The 26,119-nt window shown below is 40.1% G+C and overlaps 1 protein-coding gene across 1 annotated transcript in view; it reads right to left on the reverse strand.

The window, feature by feature from the left end:
* APOD (apolipoprotein D) overlaps positions 1-26,119 on the reverse strand; it is a 254,748-nt gene that overhangs the window by 137,228 nt on the left and 91,401 nt on the right. The window contains exon 2 of the mRNA XM_044070184.1: positions 376-509. Coding sequence (XP_043926119.1) covers positions 376-509 — 134 coding nt within the window. The remainder of the gene's footprint in view (positions 1-375; positions 510-26,119) is intronic.

A 26,119-nucleotide genomic window follows, 5' to 3' on the forward strand; every position in this document is an offset into this window, starting at 1 on the left:
TATGACCCAGGCAGAGGCTCATAAGGGACTAGCACCATTCCAGTAGTCTATTCCTGTCAGCAAACAAAAATGAATAAATTATATCATGTCCTCAATATACACAGAATACTGCAAGAGCAATTTGTCTGGACTGGAGAGGGAGTGAGGATACAAGCTATAAAAAAACAATATAAGATTAATAAACAGGAACTGCCAACATATTTTAAACCACTACTTTCACAAAAGAATTGAAACGAACAGAAATATACATAAAAAATGAAACAAATTTGTTTAACTCAGTAACTAAAACTGCTGCAACAGAATGCAATCCACCTACAAGGACAACAGACTAAAATACAACTGCCTTCCCAAAAAACCTGAATTATTACATCCCACCTTTTCAAGCTTGAAGTCTGCCTGCACAGGTGGAGTAGGACACTGGCCAAAATGAAAGGTTTGCCCTTCAGCTGCCACAAAGTATAAAGCTATAAATAATATCAGCTTCTCATCCATCTTAGCATATGATTTACCTGAAAGACAAAAATAGAAAAATGATTCAATGTTAATCCATCTGAAACTGCAAAACATTTGCTTTTATGACAAATGCCAAAAATGTGAAGTGAGATTACTATGTCCAAACAACATGGAAAGATCAGATGAAACTGTTAAACGTATGAAATGGCTAAGCCAGAACTCAGTATACTATATGGTTACAATGACAATAAACACTGTACTTAAATGGTATAAACCAGGAAAAGCATACCACGAACACCAGACTCCAAAATCTGCTTGCCTGTACTATCATGTTATTACACTATAACGTTTCATTTTCATGAATAGGTTAGATGAAAAAGCAGCTAGTGAGTTTCGAGCTGAATCTGAAAGACCTGGGACTAGTTTCAGTTTGGTCATTTTAAAACTGTATTTTTGGTTCTGGAAAACTGTATGTTTTCTTAACGTTTGAGATATTTCCCCTAATGATACAAAAACTACGGCCACATAAATCAGTCTGCACCAACTGCTTGTACCAGAAGCTGACATAGCTGTAGCAGTTTATGTTCACATTTCTAAATCCAGCACAGATTTTCATTCTTAACTGTACCAGTACAAACTACACAACTTTGCATTTTTCTGGTAACCTGCCAGAAAGCTGCTAAGTGTGTTCGCAGTATACAGTCGTATCTGACAACAACCTGCTCTTTTTTTTTCGTGTGTGTGTTCTTTTAAAAGAATATTATTCACAATATAAATCAAAATATGTTTGCTCTTGTTAACATTAAACTCTAACAGTACATATTTACATTCACAAAAAATATGTTAATAGAAAAATACATTTATATGTTATATACATATCTCATATTCATTTAAAATGGAAAGACAGTTCATGTTCTTACTGCAGTCAGTACATCACATTTGCTGTTGTCATGTCCTGCATTCATGTCCATTTGTAACACGTCATAGTCGGTTATAATTATCTTCTCACATCATAACACATTTCATATCCAACAGTAGTATGTTATTTAGATGTACTACATGCATTTGTACAACAGTATTCACATCTGTTCTGCAATATTCTATAACATTTTTACAGTCTTTTATTTTAAACAGCCTTCACCGATACCTATACATTTTTGTAAATTCATAATATTTAAAAAAAAAATTAGCGAATATTTTAGTCTATTCAAAGCTATTTCCCATTATCTGCCTACGGTATGTAAAGTTAACAATCACATAGGCTGACAATTATAATTCGTTCCTGTCTTTCTGTCCTAAAGGTTTCTCTGACCCACCTTACAAAAGGCCAATATGGTTCTGCTTTTCTTTGAAGTATCTCCATATTTTTTATATTATTGTCCAAATATATTTATTGTTCTACATGCAAAAATATGCATACTGAAGCGGATTCATTTTCCTCACGTATCTAAGTTTTATCTTTTCTTTTTTCGTGTATAATCTTTTGCAAGAAATCATCTGTGGTGCATTCCCATCTGTTGATCCCCTTTGTTGGTAATTTCTTAATACCTGTTCTGTGCTTCTCCCCTGTTTTGCTAACTGTAAATTTTCATTAATTTCCTATTTTTTCTCCAGCTGTTTTCTCATTCTACTACTTTTTTGCTAATAGTAAATCTTCATCTATTAACCCACCTCGTCAACATATCATCTTATTCTACATTTCTTCTATTTCTTTATTTGCTCTTCACTATCCATATAACTCATTGTTTTATTACTGCTGAATTCTAACCTGCTCTTTCTATTGCCTTTTCTGTAATTAAATTTCCCTGCCTACAGATTCTCAAAATGTTTCCTTCATCTGTCATGCAAACAGCCATATCCTATTCACCCTCTTGTTTTGTGGATATTTGTTCCCATACCAAGCATTCCAAATATCAGTGTGAGAACCTCCAGAGGAGCCATCTTTCTGGCAGTCATGGGGGGGGGGGGGGTTGACTGTGCATCTGCTTGCAATCCATCTTCCACTTGTCTTTTGTCAGGAGTGTGCCCTCATCCTACAGCATTAGTGTCTGATTTACCCCCAACAGTGGAGCCCTACTGGGACCATACGTAGTTCCTCAGACCAGGGAATACATTGCACTCCATCACCAAATCAGCAATCCACAACATGACAGGCTTAGACAATGGAGTTTATTTCTGTTTCTCTCTATCCCTCCCACTTTGTTAACTTACATGAGTATTTGCATCATCACGAGTGCTTCATATGACCTCCCTTTAACTGTGCATACTCCCACACACATGGCAGTCATCAGCTTGGTTGTGTCAAGCTCATGTGTCCTGATCATGGCCAATGGTGTTATGTGGGAGCAACTGCTTGATCAAGAACTACCTGGCCATTCTTCTAGAACAGGCAAGCTGGTGTGAGCTGCTCACTCCTCATCTTTCAGTGCCCAAGTTGCTAACTGGATTATAGACAGGGCTTTGGCCCTTTGCACCACAGAGTTGGGTTGTCCTGTACATTTCCCAGTCCTTTCTGTTGTTTCAGCTAATTATTTTCTACTTAGACTTTTTTCTTTTGAATTTTTCTTCACTTTTCTTGTTGAGGAAAGAAGTAACTCTACAACTGACTTAAACAAAATCTGCCCAGTTCTGGTTCCTGTAAATACAGAAGGAGAAATAAATGGTGTAGGATTTTTTATACAGTTCATTTCTGGCCAGGTATATTTTCTGTACAGTAACTAGAGTAACAAAACCCATATTTTCTGTGAAGCCTGGATAGCCCTTTGATAAGTCATTCAATATTTTAATGTTCATACTTATCCACTTTATTCCTCTGTTTTTTGACTAGTTCTCACTAGCCATTCCCGTTTCCAAATAATGTACACATATAAGAACTTGTCTTACACATTTGTAATGTCTCACTGTATGTATTCTTTCATTTCCACCCTGTAAATCCTTGGGTTAGCTGCACTATTCCCCAGAATCATTCCTCTTTTCATGAGGAGGTAAAGTTCTTTCTTCATATTCTCTGGGACACCCATAACTATTACATTCTGGTTTCTGGATCAGTTCTTTAAGTCATCCATCTTCTTCATTTTATCTTGAATATTTTGTATTCCACTTTTACTGGCTTTTACAGTTTCATTCATCGGTTTAGTTGCTTTTAGGTTCATAGGTTCATAGGTTCATACTAGGCTATCTGCCCTGGGGCATTTATAAGCCTAGCCCGATTGTGTTTGGCTTACGCCACCCCTTGATTTGAGTATACTGTACCCTTTTTAAAGTTTAGTTTACTGTGCCTCTGTCTAATAGTGACACGGAAGTAATCCCCGGGACAAACCTAAGATCCCCCATCCACTCATCAAGATTCTTCTTGAAGAGAGTCAGTGAGGTGCTCTGCCTAACATGAATTGGAATTCTATTCCAGAGCGAAGGGAGCCTCTGGGTTATGAATCTGTCCCTCCAGCATGTTCTATTTATTTCTGTGCTGAGGTTCAAGTCCCTCGAGCGTGGCTCTAAGGGATTTAGATTTACTGAGGTGGAGCATGTCCATTAATTCTGGGTTGGACATAGCTTTATATGTCAGGCATAGATCGCCTCGAAGTAGACAGTATGCAACTGATTAGAGCTGTAGTTTTTTTAACCGAGCAGCATATGGCATCTGTTTGAGTCCCTTGATCCTCCTGGTGAGGTACTTTTGGGGTCTTTCTAATTGCTGCAGGTGTCGGGTAAGGTACATCCCAAAGGGGGCATTGTATTCTATGATGGGCCTGATGAGGGATGAATAAAGGGGCACAATTACCTCTCTTGATCTAGATGTGAATCCTTTCATGATGAGGTGGGCTATGTAGAAGGTCTTTCTAACCACTTTGGCAATGTGGTTGTCAAAGGAGAGATTTCTATCAACTTGGGTCCCCAGATCCCTAATTACTTTCTCTGTACTTAATGGGTTACCACCTATGTGGTAATTTGTGGGCACATTGTTTTTGCCAAAGGGTAGGACCATACACTTTTTGGCATTTAGCTTTAGACCATGGCTCTGGCACCAATCATCCGTCTCTGCGAGACCTTTTTGAAGGATGTTTGTGTCAGCTGGAGAGTCGATTATGGCGCCCAGTTTGCAGTCATCTGCGAACTTGGTGAGCCATAGTCCTCCCACGTTGGCCTGTACCTCAGAAAAGTAAATACCGAACAAGAGAGGTCCCAGGACAGAACCTTGTGGGTCGCCACTTGTGACCGGTTTCGAGTCTGACATGGCTCCAGCAACTCTGACTCTGTGGGTTCTGTCTTTGAGCCAGTTTGCGACCCATCTTGTGACATAGGGGTTTATATTTAGGCTGGATAGCTTATCTATGATGGACGAGTGGGGTATTGTGTCAAATGCCTTTGCGAGGTCCAGATAGGTTGTGTGGACTACCTTCCCTTCATCTATGGCCTTGGTGACTGTTTCAAAGAAGTCGACCAGGTTCAAAAGGCAGGATCTGCCCTTGACAAAGCCAAATTGGGTAGGATTTAGTGTCTGTAGGTCCCCAATGTCTTTGTTTATGAGTTCCATGATGATCCTCTCCATAGCCTTGCAGACTAGGCTAGTCAGGCTTATGGGGCGATAGTTTCCAGGGTCCGCAGAGGCGCCACCTTTGTGGAGTGGGACCACTGTTGCTGTATGCCATTCTTTGGGCACATATCCTGTAGTGAGGCTGAGACTGTAGAGCAGTTTTACTTGCGGGATTAGTTCTTCTTGGAGTTCATGTAGGACGCAACCCGGGACACCATCTGGTCCCATGGAAGCAGTGTTTTTTGCTTTGGAGAGGGCGGCCTTCACCTGAGCATCAGAGATGTTTAGGAGGCTGCACTCTGCCGGGATAGATACTTGCTCTTTTGGGGGAGAGGGGGTGGAGAAGTTTGCACTGAACCTGTCTGCCAGGATACTGGTGAAGTCTTCAGTGTATTTTTTGTCGCTTAGAATCAACTCAGAACAAGTCTGGGAATTGCATCCCAGGTTCCTAACATAACTGAAAAAAGCCTTATGACTGTCTTTAGTGTCCTGTGCAATTTTTCTCTCGAAGCTGGCCTTGGAGGATTTTATGAGGGATTGTAATTTTTTGCTAGTACTGATCAGAGATGCCTTCCCTTTTAGGGATTTTGCTCTATCATGTAGTAGCTTCTTCCTTCTGTTGTACAGTTTATTTATGGCTGGGGTCCACCAGACTGGACGCCTGCCTTTGGATGATTGGGTCTTGATTTTGTTTGGGATAGCATGATCCATGCATTCCTGGAGATGTGCGTAGAATGCGTTTATATAGGATTCTGCAGTTTGGGCCGTAGTTTCCACTGACCCTGGGGCCTTGAAGGATTCCACTTCGGTTTTGAGAAGTGTGAAGTTCGCTTTTGAGAAGTTTTTCACTGTGGTTTTCTGGGCTGGGGGTGGGGTCGGGATGTGGATATCCAGTGAAATTAATTTATGGTCTGATCACCAATGAGGGATATACTTCTGGTATGGAGCATAGAGTCCCCATGTTGGTAATGATCAGGTCTAGTATGTCTTCCCCTCTTGTGGGAGTGGTGACTAGTTGTTCCATAGCATTTGAGTTTATAAATTCCAGGAACCTTTGGGCTAAGGTGCTGGGGCTTGAGTAATGCTCCCAGTCTATGTTTGGGTAGTTGAAGTCACCCAATATAATGGTGTTCGGAGAGATCTTCATGTTCTCCAATGTTTTCAGGAAAGTCGAGTGGGATTCCTGACTTTGAGAGGGTGGTCTGTAGGATGCTATAAACTGAAAAGCAGTCTTGCCCACTGTCAGTTGCACATGGATGGTCTCCGATACTTCGTGCAATGCCACTAACCTGGAAGTGTGGATATCCTTGATAAATATGGAAACTCCCCCTCCTTTTGTGGTTCGGTCTGGGTTTTGGGGCCGAAAAGCATGATATGAGGTATAACCTGGTAGTGCTGGGGTGCCCTCTGGAGCCTTGAACCAGGTTTCTGTCACCGCACAGATATCAATGTTCTCCATACTGAGGAGAGCTTCGAGTGCATGCATCTTGAGGTTAAGACTTCTGGCGTTTAGCAGCATTACCCTAAGTTTCTTGTTCCTTGTGCTGTCTATGGAGGTGGGTTTGACTTTTTTAGCCTTGCCTAAAAAAGGCACTATGGGGGTGGCAAGAGCCTTTGCCAATATCCGAAAGCCCAGGGGTGACAAGTGCAAGCCGTCTCTAGCGAAGCAACGTGGCTTGTCGAGCATGTCATCCCAGGCTGACAGACACTGGATCCCCTTTGAATGACACCAAAATTTTAACCAATTGTTAAACTCGATCATTTTGTCTTTATACTGTGGCATCATTCTAGGTGAGGGTAAGATGCTGCTCAAGGTCAGGGTCATACCGGCCTGGGCTACATGATCAGAGAGCTCCTCTATGTCTCTTTTCATGTAGTCGAGGAGGTCGTCTCAGGTCATTCACGCCAGCATGTACAATGACTGAGTCATATTTGTATTTGCTTTGGAGTGACCTGAGTGCTTGCGTTATGTGGCGGATCCTAGCGCCCGACAGGCAGCTCACTGTGACCTTCTCTTTATTCAGCCTGGTGAGCGGGACGTCAGTGTGTCTGACAATAGAGTCACCTATTACAAGAGTATCAGGTGTGTTATTCAGCCTTAAGGGCTGTGACTGCTTGGCACACTGACTTTGTGTGTTATGTGTTGTATGTCTTTTGTTTTGGGGTAGCGTTTGCTTGGATGTCTGCTTTGGGGGTCTCTGTTGCTTAGGTAGATTTTTATTTAGAGCCTCCAAGTATGTTTTTGTGTTTTTATGTGTTTGGTTCGCTGTTGTGGTGGGACTATGTGATACTGGAATTGTGTTGTGTGAGGTTACCTTCTCCTCCTGACTGGTTACACCAGTTGTGAGATGAGAGAGCTCAACCTCCAGTTTGGCTATATGGTTGCATCTCTCACATATATTTGAACCTGTTTGGAGGAGGAGAGGGTTGTCCGTGTACATGAGACTGTTGTAACATTCCAATACATCATCCCAACCACTTAGATTCACTACCACTTTCTCTAGGAATTCTAATTGCCTTATTGAGAGTATCCATAAGCATTGGAATATATTACAGTGTGATGATGACATTTCCAATTTAATACCAGCTCGATGTCTTTTTTCCTATAGGAATGGTAAAAATCTGAATACATATTTCAATCACTACAAACATAGTGACACTAGATACACTGGTTATGTCCAGACGACTCTTTCTGGTGACATTCTACGTGGATGTTTTCCATGCGGACATTGCACCAACTGCCAATGTATCAACAAAGCCAAGGATTTTTCAAGTAGGAATTGCCCCCAAGTGTTTGATCTCCGTTTTTTTGCCAATTGCAGCAGCGATTGGATCATCTATTTGGCTACTTGTAGCTGCGGAGCTTTTTATGTAGGACAAACATCTCGTCCCATGAGACTACGTATCTCTGAACATATCAGTAACATAAAACAGAAGAGAATTAATAATGCTCTATATAAACATCACATGGCACATCCAACAGCTAGATTTATGTTTACCATTATTGATATGGTTTTTGGGGATCGTTCCAACAAAACAGGGTGGCATACAGTATTAAATGGGAAGGAAAAGAAATGGATTATTAAGCTTGGTGGGTTGTTTCCCCCTGGACTAAATGAATATTTATGAACATCCACCAATGAAATCTGACTTTGTGCTTTATAAACAGCTCTGATTGAATTGTTCTTTATACACTGAAGAAGGCTGTGTACTTGGTTTCCAGCCGAAACCGGTCTGTGTACTGTCTGTGTGCTGTTTGCACCTATGTATTGTTTTTAATATACAATACAATATTTTATGCATCTGGTCGTTGTTTGCTGGCTTTTCTTTTTTGTGTGTTTTATACTAGTTTTTCTAGCCGTGCATCTGCTTTCGTGCAGGGAATTTTTTGTGTGGTATACTGTTGTAACATTGCCTCAAAACTCCCAGATTCACCAGCTGGACTGGAGAGGAAACCATTGACTGACCTTTGGACATGCTAGAGTAATATAGGGAACTGAATTAAAATGGACCAATAGGGGACAAGGTAATCGTACAGAGTATAAGAGTAAGTAGTGCTTATGGTTTATTAGTGCTAACTTGTAAAATTACTTATTTGGACCAGTGAGGGGCCTTAGAATGAGAATATGGTGTTTAATTTGAGAGATAGAGCAGTTCTAATGGAAAAAGTGAAGAGCAGACTTTGTGGAGCCAGGAATAGTTTAAACCCAATTAGGCGACGCTGCCCAATGTTACGCTATGCTCAAAAGCAGCATAAAAGAGGGTTTTAAGAGAGGGAGATCAAGGAGTTAGGAATTGACCCAAAATGGCCAATAAAACTACAGTTTCAAGGCAGTAACCACTCCCACAGGGGCAGGCAGGCTGCTCAATGTTTATCACTGCCACTGATGAACACAGAGACTTCCCTTTAGCCCAAGCAAACAATGGCCTCCAAGAAACTTACAAACAGTTCAGAACAGCAAATCTGTAACTGAACTTTTTTAAATCTCAGAAAAGTGGGAAAAAAACAAGATTGTTTTGTTTTTTTTTTTTAAGGAAAGCAGAGGTTCACAAGTATCAACAAGTTAGAACAGTGCAGTAAATGACCCCACACTTGAGTGCTAGGCCAGAGACAGATAAAATGCAAGTTTTAAGAAAAAACAATTTTAAAAATAAGTGCAGGCAGGAAATTCAGTAATCAGCTCCAGGTTGTGTTCTAAATACAGTTACCAACACAGAAATCAAGTTTAACAAGCCAGAAAATGCTCAAAAGTAGGTGGCAATGCAGAAAAACTTAACAAATAATCTGAAGCAAAATACTTAAAATCTCAAAAGTGGCTCCTTTCTTCTCTCAGCGTTTTCTCCTCTTGGTGGGTGCTTCACCAACAGCCAACAAGTCCAAAAAGACACCAAAACCACGAGGCAATCGGGTTTTAAGAGAGGGAGATCAAGGAGTTAGGAATTGACCCAAAATGGCCAATAAAACTACAGTTTCAAGGCAGTAACCACTCCCACAGGGGCAGGCAGGCTGCTCAATGTTTATCACTGCCACTGATAAACACAGACACTTCCCTTTAGCCCAAGCAAACAATGGCCTCCAAGAAACTTACAAACAGTTCAGAATAGCAAATCTGTAACTGAACTTTTTTAAATCTCAGAAAAGTGGGAAAAAAGCAAGTAATGAAGTAATGAAATCTCTGACTTGAACTTCATGCAACACTGTTGTTTCATCGACATTCTGTAGTACTCACCTCCTTCAGTTTACACAGAAATTAATTAATTAAGTAAAATAATGTAATAACATGATCTTCCTATGCATTTTTTTCTTAACTATCTAAGTCTATTTTACTTAACTAATGGTCTATGGTTATTGTTTTCTAACATACACAAAATATCATTACCTTCATAATTTTTAACTCATGACACTTTCCATTATGCTGCCATTTTGTTGGAAGTCAGATCATGTCCCCTACAAGCTGTTCTAGGTTTAACCTCAGTTGTCATAGTTAAATTAATTCTCCCTACATGCAACATGCATTTTTGCACACTACAACATATATTCTTTTTTTCTGTAGCAATCTTACCTTGCATACGATTGCAATAAACAAAAGGATTGCTATATTTCTGTTTGTAGCAGTTTGTCATGTGGTGGTCCTATATCCACAAGACATGGATAAAAGAAGCCTTTGTCAAAGTCAACATCCTCCTTCCAAATCCAAAATTATATGGACTTAAATAGAAGAGGCACTGGCAGGCAGCCTAGTACCAAATCATATAAACAAACTTCTATCTACATCATAATACCATTGCAATAAAAAGTGCATACCTGCTAATTAAATATTACTAGTTAAGCAAAGCATAGCACAACACAGAATTCACATGGAATGTCCCTTTTTTTCCCATTTCAACAATTAGAAGGTTAAGGTGCTTGCCTTGTAAGCACAAGGTGCAGGGTTTGAGTCTCACAAGGGATAATTGGCTAGGCTTAAAATGGCTCGCAAGGGCAGTTAGCTTAGTACTAACCTATGAACAATGAAGTCAGCAGTTATCCTTTTGTGCTTATCCACATCTTACTCTGACCTCACATACAGACCAGAATTATAGTGCTGTCATAAAAGATAATGATGGCGGGCATGGTTTCAATAGCTACACTCCATTAACACTCTGGAAATACTGGTCAACCTGATGCTGCAAAAAGGTATTATAAGGGATTTGAATGCTACTTGAAAGACTTAATTAACAAAGATGACTGTGCAAAATTTTTAAAAAGTCTAACTGGGTGGCAGTGTTTCATGGGCCTGGTTGGCCCTTTACTCCCCTGTGCCAACATTGCTGAATAAAACCTTATCTTTAGCTTTTAACTTGTGATTTTTTTTTTTGTATAATTTTGTTATTCCAGGAGGGAATGTGCACAGCCATATGCTCTTGGTGGGATCTTTTCTTTAATCTCCTCATCTCTTCACACAGCCTTACTCATATAATTCTTGATAGAATCTAGGAAACCATGCAATTTATTGTATTTATTATTACATTTGATTACCGGGTAGTGCCCGACTGGGCAAGTTGCCCGTTTTCAGCAGAGACCTGGGGAGAAAAGCTCCAGCATTAAGTCACACAGATACATAATATCTAGGTTTGTGATACTGAACATAATCACCAAGTCGTACACTCATTGTCAGCATATAAGAGCTGAATATAACCTATTACAAAATAATACGTGATTATACCATTGTTTGGTGTAGAGATCCATGTTAAGCTTTCTAGCCATTATGCATATAATTTACAATTTTTATTTACTGTTTTGGTTCTCCAGTTCACTGCTTTTGTTTTCCTACTTCCACCTCAATGATTAAAGATGATGGTGGTCCACAAAGGTTTGCAGATGACACTAAAACCATCATGGATACCACAGAAATTATTTCACAAATAATGCAAAATTCAGCCATGGCTACATGATTACATGCATGTTATCATGCCTCTTGGTGAAAGTTTATATATTTGACCCCAGATTTGCCATTCATTAGATTAGGCAATCATTTTGCCATGACATGCTGGCCACACTTGTCCAAAGATGGCAGAGTTATGACTGCCTACATATGAATAACTGGTTATATACAGGATGTTATTTAGTTATTTGCCATCCAGACCACTTTGTATTTAACTTTTTCAGTCTCATCTTGAAGGTATTGTGGTGCTTTTCATTTAGAGTCAGAACAACACTATTTGACCTAGGTTGCATTTTAGAGCATTAGTATAGGATTCTTTATTTTCCTTCACTACTGAGCTGATGCCATGAAGACCTGATGAGTGGTTTGGTTTGTAGATGGAAAGTTTGTCAGTGACAGAAATTTCAGGCAGTTTGTACCTTTTTCAGCAATGGCATTACTGATGTAGCATCTCTACTCTGTTCTTTCAAGTGAGCTGCTTTAAGAAGATTCACTTAGCATTTCTGGAAGTAAATGGAGTGCTTGCCAGTGGAATTTGAAAGTTTGTCCTTGCAATGTTATTAATGAATTGGTTTGCTGTCTGAAGAAGATGTGTTTCCTCATTGTTCAGCATTTCTGTCGAAGTATGATAACATAAATTTGTTACTGCTACAGTTTGCATTTTGTTGTATTTATTTGCAGCAATGTTGCATTATTACAATGACTGACTTTGTCATGGAGACACTAAAACTTAAACATGCATTGTTTGTTTGGGCTGCAATGAATACTTGGAGTGCAAATTTGTTCTAAAATTATTTTTGCTCCTGCTTTTGTGGGGGTATAATTTTGTTACATTCTGTATTTTACTGGCAGCCACAGAATTTTATTTCATGGTGTTAAATGATGGAGTTAGGTCAGGTCCAGACTGCTTATTTCTAAATAACTTTGCAACTTTCGGGTGTTTAATGTTATGTTTTTTTTGTTTTGTTTTTTTTTGCACAGTGTTTAACTTTACTATGTATTAAGTGCTTAAGAAATAAGGATAATAAAGTTGAAGCTGTCTGGAAGGACTTCTCCACATAACAGCGATCTGAGGAGGCACACATAAATCTTGCATGCATAACTGTCATTGCAGAAGGTAGACCAATGCTTTTGTTTTCCCAGCATATACTCCTATCCTGCATGGATTTTAGAGTATAAAACACAGCAGTATGCTTACTGTATTCAGAACTGAACATCAGCCTAGGTTTGTTGACATATTTCCAATAAGAACAAGGGAATAAAACTAGGCAAGAGATTATGGGGACCATAACATACCTAGCCATATACACCTTTAAGCAGACGAATTTAAATGTTCTTGCCAAGCAATTAACACTGCTTACTTCCTAAATCAAGCAGGGTCTTACATAAGTCTAGTGAAAATTTGTGTCATCCCAGTTAATCATCAAAATTAACCTTAAAAGGTAGCCAGGGTAGTATTCTGTTTGACAAGTAGTGTCAACATATTCCATAGACTAGGAATAAACTCTCTTAGGAACCTATCCCCCAACTCTTCTTGTTTATATTTTGTTGTAAGTTAAGGACTCTAGTGTGAATTTGACAGGCCCTGGTTTTGCAAAGAAGTAAGAGGTCAAACACGACTAGGTCTTTCACAGCTTAAAAAGAGAGACACAGGCCACACTGGAGCAGAAAGTAAGCTACTGAACATAAGGAAATCATGATAATCTTCTGGGATAGTTGAAGGTTTTAAGACCTTTAATTTTATTGGTTCGAAATCTTTGGGGCTTTCCAGCATAATGCTATGTATAGATTTGTGCATACCAAAGGGGGCACTGTATTCAATAAGAGGTCTGATAAGGAAAGAGTACAGAAGTAGGATAACTTCTTTGTTCTTGAAAATATTCTCTTGGTAATTAAATGGACCAAATAGAAGGATTTCCTGACTATGGTGGAAACATGATGATCGAATGAGAGAGTTGTCCACATAAGTAACCAGATCACTTATGACCTTCTCTGTCTGAAGAGGTGAACCATTTATAACATGAGGTGTGAGCAGCACTTTTGCCTGAATCTTACTGCATCTTTTTGCATTTAACTTTAGACCTTTTTCAGTACACCAGTTATGTACACATTCCAACCTTTGCTGAAGCTGTTTAGTGTCAGTGGATGAGCAGGTAACAGTACCAGCTTGTAGACAGCAGCAACTTAGCCAACCACACTTCCAGAATACTGGCTTGGATGTCTGTAAAATAAATCCCAAATACAACTAGGCCTAGCATGGATCCTTGTGGCACAACACCCATTACAAATTTACATTAATCCAGTATACCAGCAACTTTCACAACTTGGGATCTGTTGGATATCCAATTTGCTATACAGCAAATAACATAGTGGTTTACATAAAATTTGTCTAATTTTTCAGTGTAGGGAATAGTATCAAAAGTCTTAGCCAGGTCGAGATAAGCATTAAGCACAGACAGTTCACTGTCCACACCCTCTGTAACATTGTTAGACAAGCTTACAAGGTGCAGGAGTCAAAATCAGCCCTTCACAAAACCAAACTGTGTGGGGTGTGGTTCAGTTAGGTTGCTTATGTCTGCATACATGAGTTCTGCTATGATACATTCCATGGCTTTGCAAATAAGCTGGTGAAGCTGATGGGCTTATAACTGCTAGGTCTGTAGAGAGGCCACCATTATGTAGGAGAGTCACAGTGGCTCTCCTCCAAGCATCAAGCACAAACCCTGTAGGCAGGCTGAGGTTGAACAACTTATGTAAATGCTCAGGTAGTGCATACTTGGCACTGATAAGAATGCAACCTTTTGTGCTCATAGGTTCACAGGTATATACTAGGCTAACAACCACCAGGGTCTTTATAATCCTAGCCATGAAATCCAACCCAACTGTGTCCCTATGAATTGTGGGCATTTATCAGGAGGGGTATGTTAGGAGGTTTCTATAAGTTATGTGGAGGGTATTTTAGACAGAGGTAGACAGTAATGTCCAAACCATCAGACATGGGGGCTAAACCCAGGGTGAACTTCCAATTTCCCATCCACTGGTCAAAGTTATGTTAAACAGAGTTAGGGATTGACTCTGCTTCATATGGATGGGGATCCTGTTCCAGAGCACGGGGATCCTCTGCTATACATATCTGTCTTGCCAACATGTTTTACTTATGTCACAATCAAGATTTAAATCCTTGGATCTTATGTTTCTGAAGCTGTTCATTTTTCAAAGGTGCAAAATGTTCAGCTTCTCAGTAACCTGTAGGGGACAGGGAGACAGAATAGAGATAGGGCTTTAAGATGATCTATATAGGACAATGCATTTATACCCTAGATTCTTATGATAAGGAACCTCTGTGGGCATTTCAACTGTTATGCATGTCTGGTCAAGTACATGCCGAAGGGGGTATATACTCAATGATGGGTCTGATAAGGGCCAAATAAAGTGTCACTATGACTTCCTTGGAACTGGATACCCATTGCCCTTACTTATAAGTTAGGTAACAAAGAATGATTTTCTTAATACCTTGGCCACATTTTGGTCAAAGGCTAGATTACTATCTAAATATATTCCCAGATCCCTGACTAACAGGTCAACTCTTAGGAGTTATCAATGGAGTAATTAGCCTGGGTGGCAGTTTTCCCAAATGGCACTATAATGCACTTCTTGGCATTGAGTTTGAGTTTTAGTCCATGACTTTGGAACCAGTCATTTGTCTGTGTTAGACCCTCTTGCAAGTGGGTTGTGTAATGGGAGAATCTATGATAGCTCCCACTTTGCAAACATTTGCAAATTTGGTCAGCCAAAAGCCAGTGATATTAGCCTTTACTTGTGAGTAATAGATGACAAATTGGAGTGGTCCCAGCAAGCAGTCATGAGGTACTCCACTGGTGACTAGTCTCTTAGTGGAGGTGGTATCACCAATCCTGACTTCTTGAGTCCTGTCTGTGAGCCAACTGTCAATCCAGCCAGTTATGTAATTGTTTGTGCATAGTTTGGTGAGTTTTTCAACTACACCCAAGGGAAGTATTGCATCAAATGCCTAAGCCAGGTCCGGTACGCACCATTTTCCCCTTATCCATTGCCTTGGTGACCTTCTCAAAGAAGCCCACCAGGTCTATTACACATGATCTTCCCTTGACAAGGCCAAAATGGGTTGGGTTCAGTGCCTGAAGGTTGTCTATATCTTTGTTGCTCATTTCCATGATAATTCATTCCATGGTTTTGCATATTACACAAGTCAGATTAATAGGTCTGTAGTTTATGGGGTTAGTTAATGGTCCATCCTTGTGAAGTGGCATAACTGTTGCAGTCTTCCATTTATGTGGTACAAAGCCTGTTTTGAGGCTATAGTTGAAAAGTGACTCAAGTGGTCCTGAAAGGTCAAGTTTCAAGCTATTTAGGAGACTGTGATAGTGTAAGGGCCCTCTGAGGCTGTATTTCTGGTACTAGTGAGCACTGCCAGAACCTGCTCCCTGTTAATAGTTGGAGGAATTATGCTACCAGGTATTTCATGGAGGGAGGCAGGGGGAAGTGAGGGGGTGAAGTTTGAGATGAATTTGTCAGAAAGCAAATTCACCATGTCACTCTGCTCAGTGAAGGTGCTATAATTGATTACCAGTTCAGCACACTAATGTGCACTGCTTTTGAGATTTTGGACATAGCTGTAGAAGGCCTTGTGGTTGTGTTTAGCCTGTGAGGCTTTCTTGACCTTGTAATTGGCTTTGTTGGACTTCATTAGTCCTCTTAGTCTCCTGTTTACTTTAATTAGAGAGCTCATATCATTATGAGAGTTGCCCTTCCTGATTTTACCTATGACTTTTTTGCTTTTGTCATACACCCTATTACGGTTAGGATTTCACCAGTGTGGTTTGGTTTTAGATTTTGTTTTGTACTTTCTGCAGGTAGATACAGCAGCCTCTGTACAGCCATTTACATGGCTGCACAGGGTCTCTGTGAATAATTCTAAATAGGTCTCTGTGAACTTCGGTTTATGAGGAGCACTGAATTTTGACATAACTTGGGTTTAGGAAAGGCACTGAATTTTGACAAACTATCTCTTAATAGATGTAGTTTGCTCTGGAATCATTCCTAACTGTCACAAGGTTTGTTTGAGGTTACTGAGTTGATTTTTATTTTGAAGAAGACAACTTTGTGATCCGACCTCACTAGAGAGGTTGTGGCATTGGGGGAAGGGGTACAGCACTCTCTCACATTGATGAGTCTCAGAAACAGTATGTTTGAACTTCTGGTGGAGCAGCACACTAGCTAGTCAAGGGTATTTGTGTTAATAAAGTCCAAGAATCATTGTGCCTGCAAGTATGAGGCAGTCTATAGAGGGGTAGTTAAAGTCTACCTTGAATATGGCATTTGGTTTAATGGTGAGTGTCTCCAGAAGGTCTAGGTATGAGTTATGGGATTCTAGGGACATAAAGGGTGACACATAACTTGCCAGGATAGGGTATGGGACTTTGTCTATGGTAGTTTGCACATGGATAAAGTCCATGGCATCATCCTGTTTAAACAACATAGAGTTATGCTTGTCGCTAGTATAGATTGAGACTCCTCCAACTTTTGTCCCTGTCTGTGCAGCTGATCATCTAAATGTATGGAAGGTACTGAAACCCTCCACTGCTGGGGTACTTTCTGCGGATTTAAACCATGTCTCGGTAACGGCACAGATGCCTATATTCTCTATAGTGGGGAGAGCATGTAGGGTGCGGAGTTTCTTGTTTAGGCTCTTACCATTGAGCAGCGACATCTTTAAATTTCTTTGAGTTTTATTTGGTATGTCACTGGGTTTGTTAATTTGGCATGCACTAAAAAAGGCTCTAAGGGTGTGGATAAAGTTTTAGCCAACATTTGGAAACCTGGAGGGAACAGGTGCAGACCACCCTTTGGAAAACAACGTGTTTTGTTAACCATGTCTTCCCATTGAATCCCCCTGGAAAGACACAAGAAACTAAGCCAATTACTGAAATCAATCATGTTTTGTTCATACTGTGGCATCATCCTTGGTGAAGATGGAATGCTGCTCAATGCAAGGCACGTTCCTACCTGTGACACATATTCAGGGAATTCAACATCTGTCTTCCTATAGTACATCTCAGGTTATTAATGCCCACACAGATTATGATAGAATCATATTGGTGCCCGTGGTGTAGTGACTTGAGTGCATGTGTAACTTGGCAGATTCTGACTCCAGATAAGAAACTAACCATTATTGTATTGTTCAGTCTGGTGAGTGGGGCATCCCTGTGTTGTATGAAGTAGTCCCCTATAATGTCAGTCCTGGAAGTCACACAGAAGTATTACTTTCAGCTTTTGACGAGTATTCTAAAACTTGTTCCATTATGATTTCAGGGGAAGATAAAGTGTCAGGGACAGTGAAGACAACAATGTGGTAAGGCAGGCTAAAGGTATCACTAAATTTGTCTGCTAGTATACTGGCTATACATTCTTGGGAACAAAGTGTGTGAATATTACTGCGGATGAGCACAGTGTATTGTTGGACATTATTCCTTAATTTTCTGACATAGCTGTAGGAAGATTTGTAGTTTCCTTTGCTATCTGTAGCAAACTTAAGTTGATATTCTTTTGACATTCTCTAACAATACTCCTAAGTTCCTTCCTGTCATAGTTTAGTGTGGTCTTGAGGTAGGCGGGTGGAAATTTCTTGCAACTTTTCATTTCTGTTCGAGTGCAGCACTGTGATACTTTATTATGTCCTGTTTGCCAACAGGTCAGTAACAGTTTGTACTTAAGACGCAATAAGCAGACACCACTATTAACTTAGATTTGCTGTGTCGATTAAGGAACACAACTGTGTTCAAAAGTCAGAGTGCACAATAATTGTTTTGCAAAAGATTCAAGACAGCTGAGTAATAGGTCAAGGTTGTTATGACTTTTTTTTACACAACTTTATTTTTAAGATACACACACACAAACACTAGCAGTGTTGGCACACAGGCTTGGTAGAAGGGATAAGTATAAGTGGTAGGATTATAACAGTAAATCATCCAGCTTGTTGCCAAGTCCTTCACATCAATGAGCAGTTAGCACCTTTAAGTATTATTAGATGTCTGTTTACAACAAAGTTTTTAAGGAATTCTGAAACAAAGGTGCTTATCCAGAATTATGTAGGCATGAACGTTAATCTAGTGAGACATGCATATAGCATTCCCAAAGTGGAAACAACCATCCAATGATTGTCTTTAAATGTTGGTAGCCACACCATACAAAAGGAAAGCATTATTTGAATACAACAACTAAAGAAAGTTGTTTGGTCTACAGGAAACTAAAATTAATAACAAAGGAATAGAGAGATGTTAACATTTTGTTAACAAACTGGAAAGAGTACAAAGACTGGCATATCATTAGCTGTTACAGCTCATCTAACACAAGCAGGACACCCTGAACTCCTTGGGCTGGACTAAACTCAAACAGTCCAATAAGGAGGGAGTTACATCATTAACACAGTTCAGACTAGGTTAAAGAAATTAATCTTGGGGCACTACTATGGGCCTAATATCGACAATATAGAGCTCTTACAGAGTTTTGCAAGTCAATCAGGGTGAACAAGAAATGAACATATGGCATAATCAGGAGACAGACTTTAATGCTGGGCTAGATAATTAGACTGACAAACCCTCCCAGGAAAATAAGCTTTCCATGGTCACCCATCCCATAATGACTATGACAGAAATTTTGATTTAGTAGCTGAATGGAGGGAACTCCAGCCTTTGCAAAATAATTTTACATTTGTAGTTTCACATCTTGGTATACTAAGTCTTCTAACTCCTCGGCTGAGCATACATGTTTAAAAACACTGTATCAATGGAAATTGAGCCACAGTTTGGTCAGTCATCATGCTACAAGTTATATGTTTCAAAATACAATGGAGGATAAACATTTATCCTCCTGCAAAAAATATGGATATATTACTTACTACTTTTCTGATTACTAGGGAAGGTCAAAACATGACATTATGAAATACTGGTTATGTTTTGATATGGATTATCTTACTATGAACACAAAACAGGGTTATTTTAAGATACAAAAATATAACCAAAAGTGTGAACAGAAAGTGGACTCAAGACAGACGTAAAGGAATAGTAAGGCTGGAAGAGAAAGCAGCCCATGTTGAGGAAGAACACAACAAATGCAAATACAAAGATACAATGTTATTAAATCAAAAGTGAAAAAATTTTAAAAAATGAGGCATTCGTTATGTAAAAGTAACTGAATAAGACAGATAAAACATGGTACTGGATGAAAGAAAAACCTCTCAAAAACTCATTGCAAATAAATTACAGAAAAGCATACAAGATACAGTTATTGTAGGACTGTTTTATGAGAATATCTAGTTTACAACCAACCCAAGAAATTTACAGTGAGTGAATATAGACATCTTATTGTGCACATAAAAAATAAAAATTCCAGGATGCAAAGTCTTAACATCAGCATTGTTTGCTGCTGACTGTGTATTATGGGTTAGGCACATTGAAACTAATATTCTTGAGATCTTAACCTTCCTTCACAAACTTAAAAATGTATCAAGGCTCACAATTCTTTCTGAAGTTGCAAAAAAAGCCCTTAAGATTAAAAAAAAAACACAGGTAGGATGGCACTATGTCTCAGAAAGTCACTATCTAGACATCATTCTAAACATTTAACCCTAGTGATATTTTTGAAAGAAATACTAAACACCTCTATACTAACCTGGTTCAGAAAATCAGTAAGTAGAAACAGTCTGAATTTCCTTTCTTCACAAAGGTTCAAATAATAAAAGTGTTCAACCTGCCAAAGATCATATTTTCTGACTAATACCTTATATAGTTCCATATCTCAAAATATGTTCATATGTTCAAGGTACAATGTTCAGGCTCTAAGGCCATCAACTGGTTCCCTTTATTATAAATTATGGTACTTGTGTATTATTGCAACCACATTCTTACGACAAAGACAGTCCGCTTTCCGAGCCCTTCACACACATGCCACCAAATATAAGTATATGCAGTGTTTTCTGCTGAACAGTTTTTTGAATGGACACTTACAAAATGTTTTGTTGTCATGGGCTGCAGACTAATCCCGGGAGCATTGCCCGATGAAGTAACTTGCTCAGTCACATTTCGGACAAACAGAGGTGGAAGACATCCAGCAGTCTAACTTTTCATTACAGGAAGAAGTTCAGTACAAGTTTGGAGCCTTAACCCTCTACCCTGACTGCCACATAGCATTTATTTAAATAAACCTACTTTCTTATCAGTAATATTTCTGCTGTGTGTTGCTTACTGTTTATTAATCAGGCAAGAGCAATGGTTGGATGTACCGTTTTTGTTGTGCCCGTGTTTCAGCAAATAGTTCTAATTTTTCCAAGTATGGTTTCCGTCCTGGTAATGACATTGCAATAAAATAAACTCTTATTTTTCTGTGTTATAAGCTGTCCTAACGCATTTCACACTATTTTTTTAATGTCTTTTACTTTTTTTATGAGTTATGTACAGCCATTTTAGGTGGAACACACATACAACATACTGAGACAAAGCAGACACAAGTATGTAGAACCAGCATCTTTTGGCTCAAAATTGTTTAATTGTAATGCCTGCTAAACAGGAAGAGGATTTTGGCCCATTATTCCTGCTAATTTATGTCATACAACAGTCGTTAGCACTTTAAACACCCCTTGTCACTCCTACATACCTTCGTTTCCCAAGAACACTGAGAATTACTCCTGTTTAAAAATGTGGTTGCGATAATACGTAAGTACGTAAATTACATACTCAGTTCCGCATCCATTCATCTAAATTTGTTTAAAGGCTATCAATGAAGTTGATTTGAGTATAAAAAGTGAAACCTTGTTCCAAAGTACTGGCATTTTTTCTGTGATGACTTATTACTTCATATTAACAGTGTGAAAAATTTTAAATGACTAGATTATTTTTAATGCTATTTGACTTGCTGATATGCAGTAAATCCATCAGTATTCGGTCAGAGGATGCCTTGTATGCTAGACAGAAGTCATCTCTTATCAGTCTGTAGCCGAGTATAGTGACAGGGCTTTGAGTCGGTCCATGTACGACATATTGTTAAGGCTTTACTAAAATGACACTAAAATTACTATTAATTTGTTTAACTCTATAACTGGTCTAATAAATGTCTTATATAAACTGACCAAATATTGACTATCTCTTAAGGTGATATTTCTCATTAGTACTCCTAATTGTCTCTTAGCTTTTGATATTACTAAATCATGTTTGGTTATGTATATGAAAGAATTTCAGATGTTAATTTCTGACTTTCTATGGGTAAGACCTCATACAGGAATTAGCAAACAAACTCTTCCTCCCTTTTAGAAAAACAGGGAGGGTCTGCCCAATTTTCTAAATTATTTGAAGTCTACAGCCAAATAGCAACACAGCAGGGCTAGAATTCCACTCATATCTTTCAGATTACCTATGAAGCTGACAGTGATTTAGTGTGAGTCCACTAATAAACAGTCCACAGACATCAACAAAGTTTGGGATACAAGGTGGTGGAAACATTAGACAGAAACTACATCTGATAAAATTTGCAGGAACAAGGTAGGCCTTCTTCTGTGTAAACCAATCCATGATTCAGAATGGTGCAAAACAGAGAATCACAAAACTGTAATGGAGTAATTGTACAAAGAAAGGTACTGTATCCATCTATTATATTTGGAACACAAATAAATATAGCCTTAGAAACTGAAGTAGATTTAGAAATTAATTGGATAGTATGTTTTCACAGCAGTGGCAATATTAAGAGAAATAAGAGAGTACTGATGACAGAAATAATTCAGAATATCAATGACATTTATTTGCTGAATACAAAGAGCAGATACACATAGGTTCATAGGTAGGTACTAGGCTATTGGCCCTAGGACCTATATAAGCCTAGCCAAATGGTACCCTGGCTTTTGCCACCCAAGAAAATTATTTTCCTGTGCCCCTGTCAAGCAGAGCCGCAGAAGTGATCCCTGGGGGTGAATTTTCTATCTCCCATCCAATCATCAAGGTTCTTCTTGAAGAGTGCTAATGAGGAGCTTTGTTTGATACAGATAGGTAGTTTGTTCCAGAGTATGGGAAGTCTCTGGCACAGGAATCTATCCCTCCAGCATGTTCTGTTTATTGTGGAGACACGGTTTAGGCCCCTAGAGCATGTAGCTCAGAGGGACTGGTATTTTCTTTAAGTGGAGCATGTCCAACAGCTCTGGGTTTGACATAGCTTTGTATGTTAGGCAGAGATCACCTCTGAGTAGGCGATATGTGACAGAGTAAAGCTGGAGTTTTTTGAGACGGTCTACGTAGGGCATCTGTTTGAGGCCGGTAATCCTCTTTGTGAGGTATTTCTGCGGCCTTTATAGTTGTTGTAGATGTCTTATGAGGTACATACCAAAAGGGGCGCTGAACTCTATAATGGGTCTAATGAGTGATGAGTAGAGGGGAACAATTACCTCTTTTTTCCTGGATGAGAAACCTTTTGTGATGAGGTGTGCCATGTCGAAGGATTTCCTGACTACTGTGGCAATGTGATTATCAAAGGAGAGACTACTGTCCACCTGTGTCCTAAGGTCTCATCACACTTTCGGTGTTAAGTAGACTATCGCCTATGTGGTAGTTCATGGGTACAGAGTTTTTACCAAAAAGGATGACAATGCACTTTTTGGTATTGAGCTTGAGGCCATGGCTTTGACACCAGGCATCTGTCTCAGTGAGGCCCTTTTGTAGGATGTCCACATCATTAGGAGTTTTGATTATGGCTCCTAGTTTGCAGTCATCTGTGAACTTTGCTAGCCAAAGACCTTCTGTGTTAGCCTGTACTTCACAGAAGTAGGTAACAAACAGGAGAGGACCCAGGACTGAACCCTGTGGTACTCCACTTGTCACTGGTCTGAAGTTGGATTTAGAGTCTGCTACTTTCACAGTGTGGGTTCTGCCAGTGAGCCAGTTGCAACCCATTTTGTGACATAGGGATTTATACCTAGTTTAGTGAGTTTATCTATAATTCCAGAGTGGGGGATGGTGTCGAAAGCTGTGGCAAGATCTAGATAGGCTGTGTGAACCACCTTACCCTCATCTACGGCTTTGGTGACTGCTTCAAAGAAGTCTATCAGGTTTAGGAGACATGATCTGCCTTTTACAAACCCGAACTGGGTAGGGTCCAGAGTTTGGAGATTACCAATGTCATCGTTTATAAGTTCCATGATGATATGTTCCATAGCCTTGCAGACCCGGTTCGTCAGGCTGATGGGGCGGTAGTTCCCAGGGTCCGTGGTGGCTCCCCCTTTGTGGAGTGGGATAACCGTTGCTGTGTGCCATTCAGTGGGCACAAAGCCTGAGGTGAGGCTATGATTGAACATGGTACTTAGGTGGGGTGCCAGTTCATTCTGTAGTTCATGTAGAACGCAGCCTGGGATGTTGTCAGGTCACAGGATGCTGTGTTCTTGGCTTTGGAGAGTGTTTTTTTTTACCTGTGCAGCCATGATTACAGGAACTTTGCATTCCTCCAGTATAGAGATGGGCTCTTTAGGGAGTGAAAGAGGGGAAAAGTTAGCACTGAACTTATCTGCCAGGATGTTGGCAATATCAGTTGGTTCTGTATATTTAGTGCCACTGTGCTGTAACTCAGAGCAGATCAGACTGTTGCCACTGAGATTCTTGACATAGCTATAGAATGCTTTGTGACTGTCTTTAGAATCAGTGGCAATTTTGTTTTCGTAACTAGCATTGGAGGATTTTGTGAGGGATCTCAGCTTCTTACTGAGGCTGACCATAGAGTTCCTCCAATCATGGGATTTTACTCTTTTTTGCAACAGTTTCTTTCTTCTGTTGTACAGTTTGTTTATGGCAGGGGACCACCAGATTGGCTTCCTTTTTGGAGGATAGCATCTTGGTTCTGTTAGGGATTGCATGATCCATGCACTCGTGTAAGTGCTTATAAAGTGCATTTGCATAGGATTCAGCAGTCGTACCTCTATTGTCCGTCAGCATGGGTGTTGTGAATTTTGCCACTTCTGTCTTAAGAAGCGTGAAGTTGGCTTTGGAGAAATTTTTTATGGTGGTTTCCCTAATGGGGGGTGGGATGTGGATGTTTAGGGTGATTAGCTTGTGGTCGGATCTGACCAATGAGGAACTAACCTCTGGTGTGGAACACCGGTTGCCCATGTTGGTAATAACCAGGTCTAGGATATTGCTGCCCCTGGTGGGGGTGTGGATAAGTTGTTCTAAGGTGTTGGAATTTATGAATTCCAGAAAACGTTGAGCACAAGAGTTGGTACATGAGTAGTTTTCCCAGTTAATGGTGGGGTAGTTGAAATTGCCCATTATTAGGGTGTTAGGTTGTACCCTAATATTTTCCAGTGTATCAAGAAATAAGGAGTGGGAATCCTGGGGCATAGTGGGGGATCTGTAGCAAGCTACAATTTGGATTGCGTTCTTGCCCAGAGTTAGTTGCACTTGGATAATCTCAGATGCATTATGCTGAGCAACTAGCCTGGAGGTGTGGATATCCTTAATGAACATGGACACGCCTCCGCCTTTAGTGTTTCGGTCCAGTTTAGGTGGCCGAAAGGTGTGGTATGAATTATAGCCTGGTACTGCAGGGGTGCTCTCTGCAGCCTTGAACCAGGCCTCTGTCACTGCACAGATGTCGATGTTCTCCATTTTAAGGAGTGTCTCAAGTGAGTGCATTTTGAGGTTTAGACTTCTAGCATTAAGTAGCATTACCCTCAGATTTGGCTTGCTTTTACCTGTTACTGTGGTGAATTTGTCATTTGAACCTTGCCTAAAAAAGGCACTATAGTGGTGGCAAGAGCCTTAGCCAGTATCCGGAATCCCAAGGGTGACAGGTGCAGGCCATCTCTGGTAAAGCATCGTGGTTTGTCAATCATGTCATCCCAAGCAGACAGAAACTGGATCCCCTTAGAATGACACCAGAAGCTTAGCCAATTGTTGAAGTCAATCATTTTGTCCTTGTACTGTGGTATCATTCTGGGTGATGGCAGGATGCTACTCAGGGCTAGGGTCATACCTGCCTGGGCTACAAGATCGGACAGCGCCTCCATGTCTCTTTTCATGTGGTCCAGGGAGGTACATCTCAGGTCATTCACACCAACATGGACAATGACAGAGTCATATTTGTACTTGTTGTGGAGTGACCTGAGGGCGTGCTTTATGTGGTGGATCCTGGAACCTGACAGGCAGCTGACAGTAACTTTCTCCTTGTTTAGCCTGGTGAGTGGAACATCATTGTGCCTGACTATAAAATCAACTATGACTAGAGTGTTGGGTACGTTGTTATGCCTTATGGGCTGTGGTTGAGTAGCACACTGAGTTTGTGGGCTATGTGTCATTTGTGTTGTGTTGGGGGGTGGAGGTTGCTTGCGTTTCTGCTTTGGAGGTCCTTGTTGCATGGGTAGATTTTTAGTGAGAGCCTCCGCGAGTGTCGGTGTGTGTTTTGTGTTTCTATGTGTGTGTTTTGGTGGTGTAGGTTTTAAGGGACTATGTGATGAGTGTGGTGCAAGTGTGTACCTTCTCCTCTTGACTGTCTAGTCCAGTCTTAGGTGAAGAGACCCTTGCTTCCAGTTTGGCTATATAAGTGCATCTCTCACAGGTTGTAGTGTTGGGTGGTAGGAGGAGAGGGTTGTCTGTGTACATGAGGCAATTGCTGCATTGCCCCAAGATGCCCAGATTCATCA

This window comes from Protopterus annectens, chromosome 4.part1 (genome assembly GCF_019279795.1).
Source record: "Protopterus annectens isolate FY-2018-M chromosome 4.part1, PAN1.0, whole genome shotgun sequence".
NCBI lineage: Eukaryota > Metazoa > Chordata > Ceratodontiformes > Protopteridae > Protopterus > Protopterus annectens.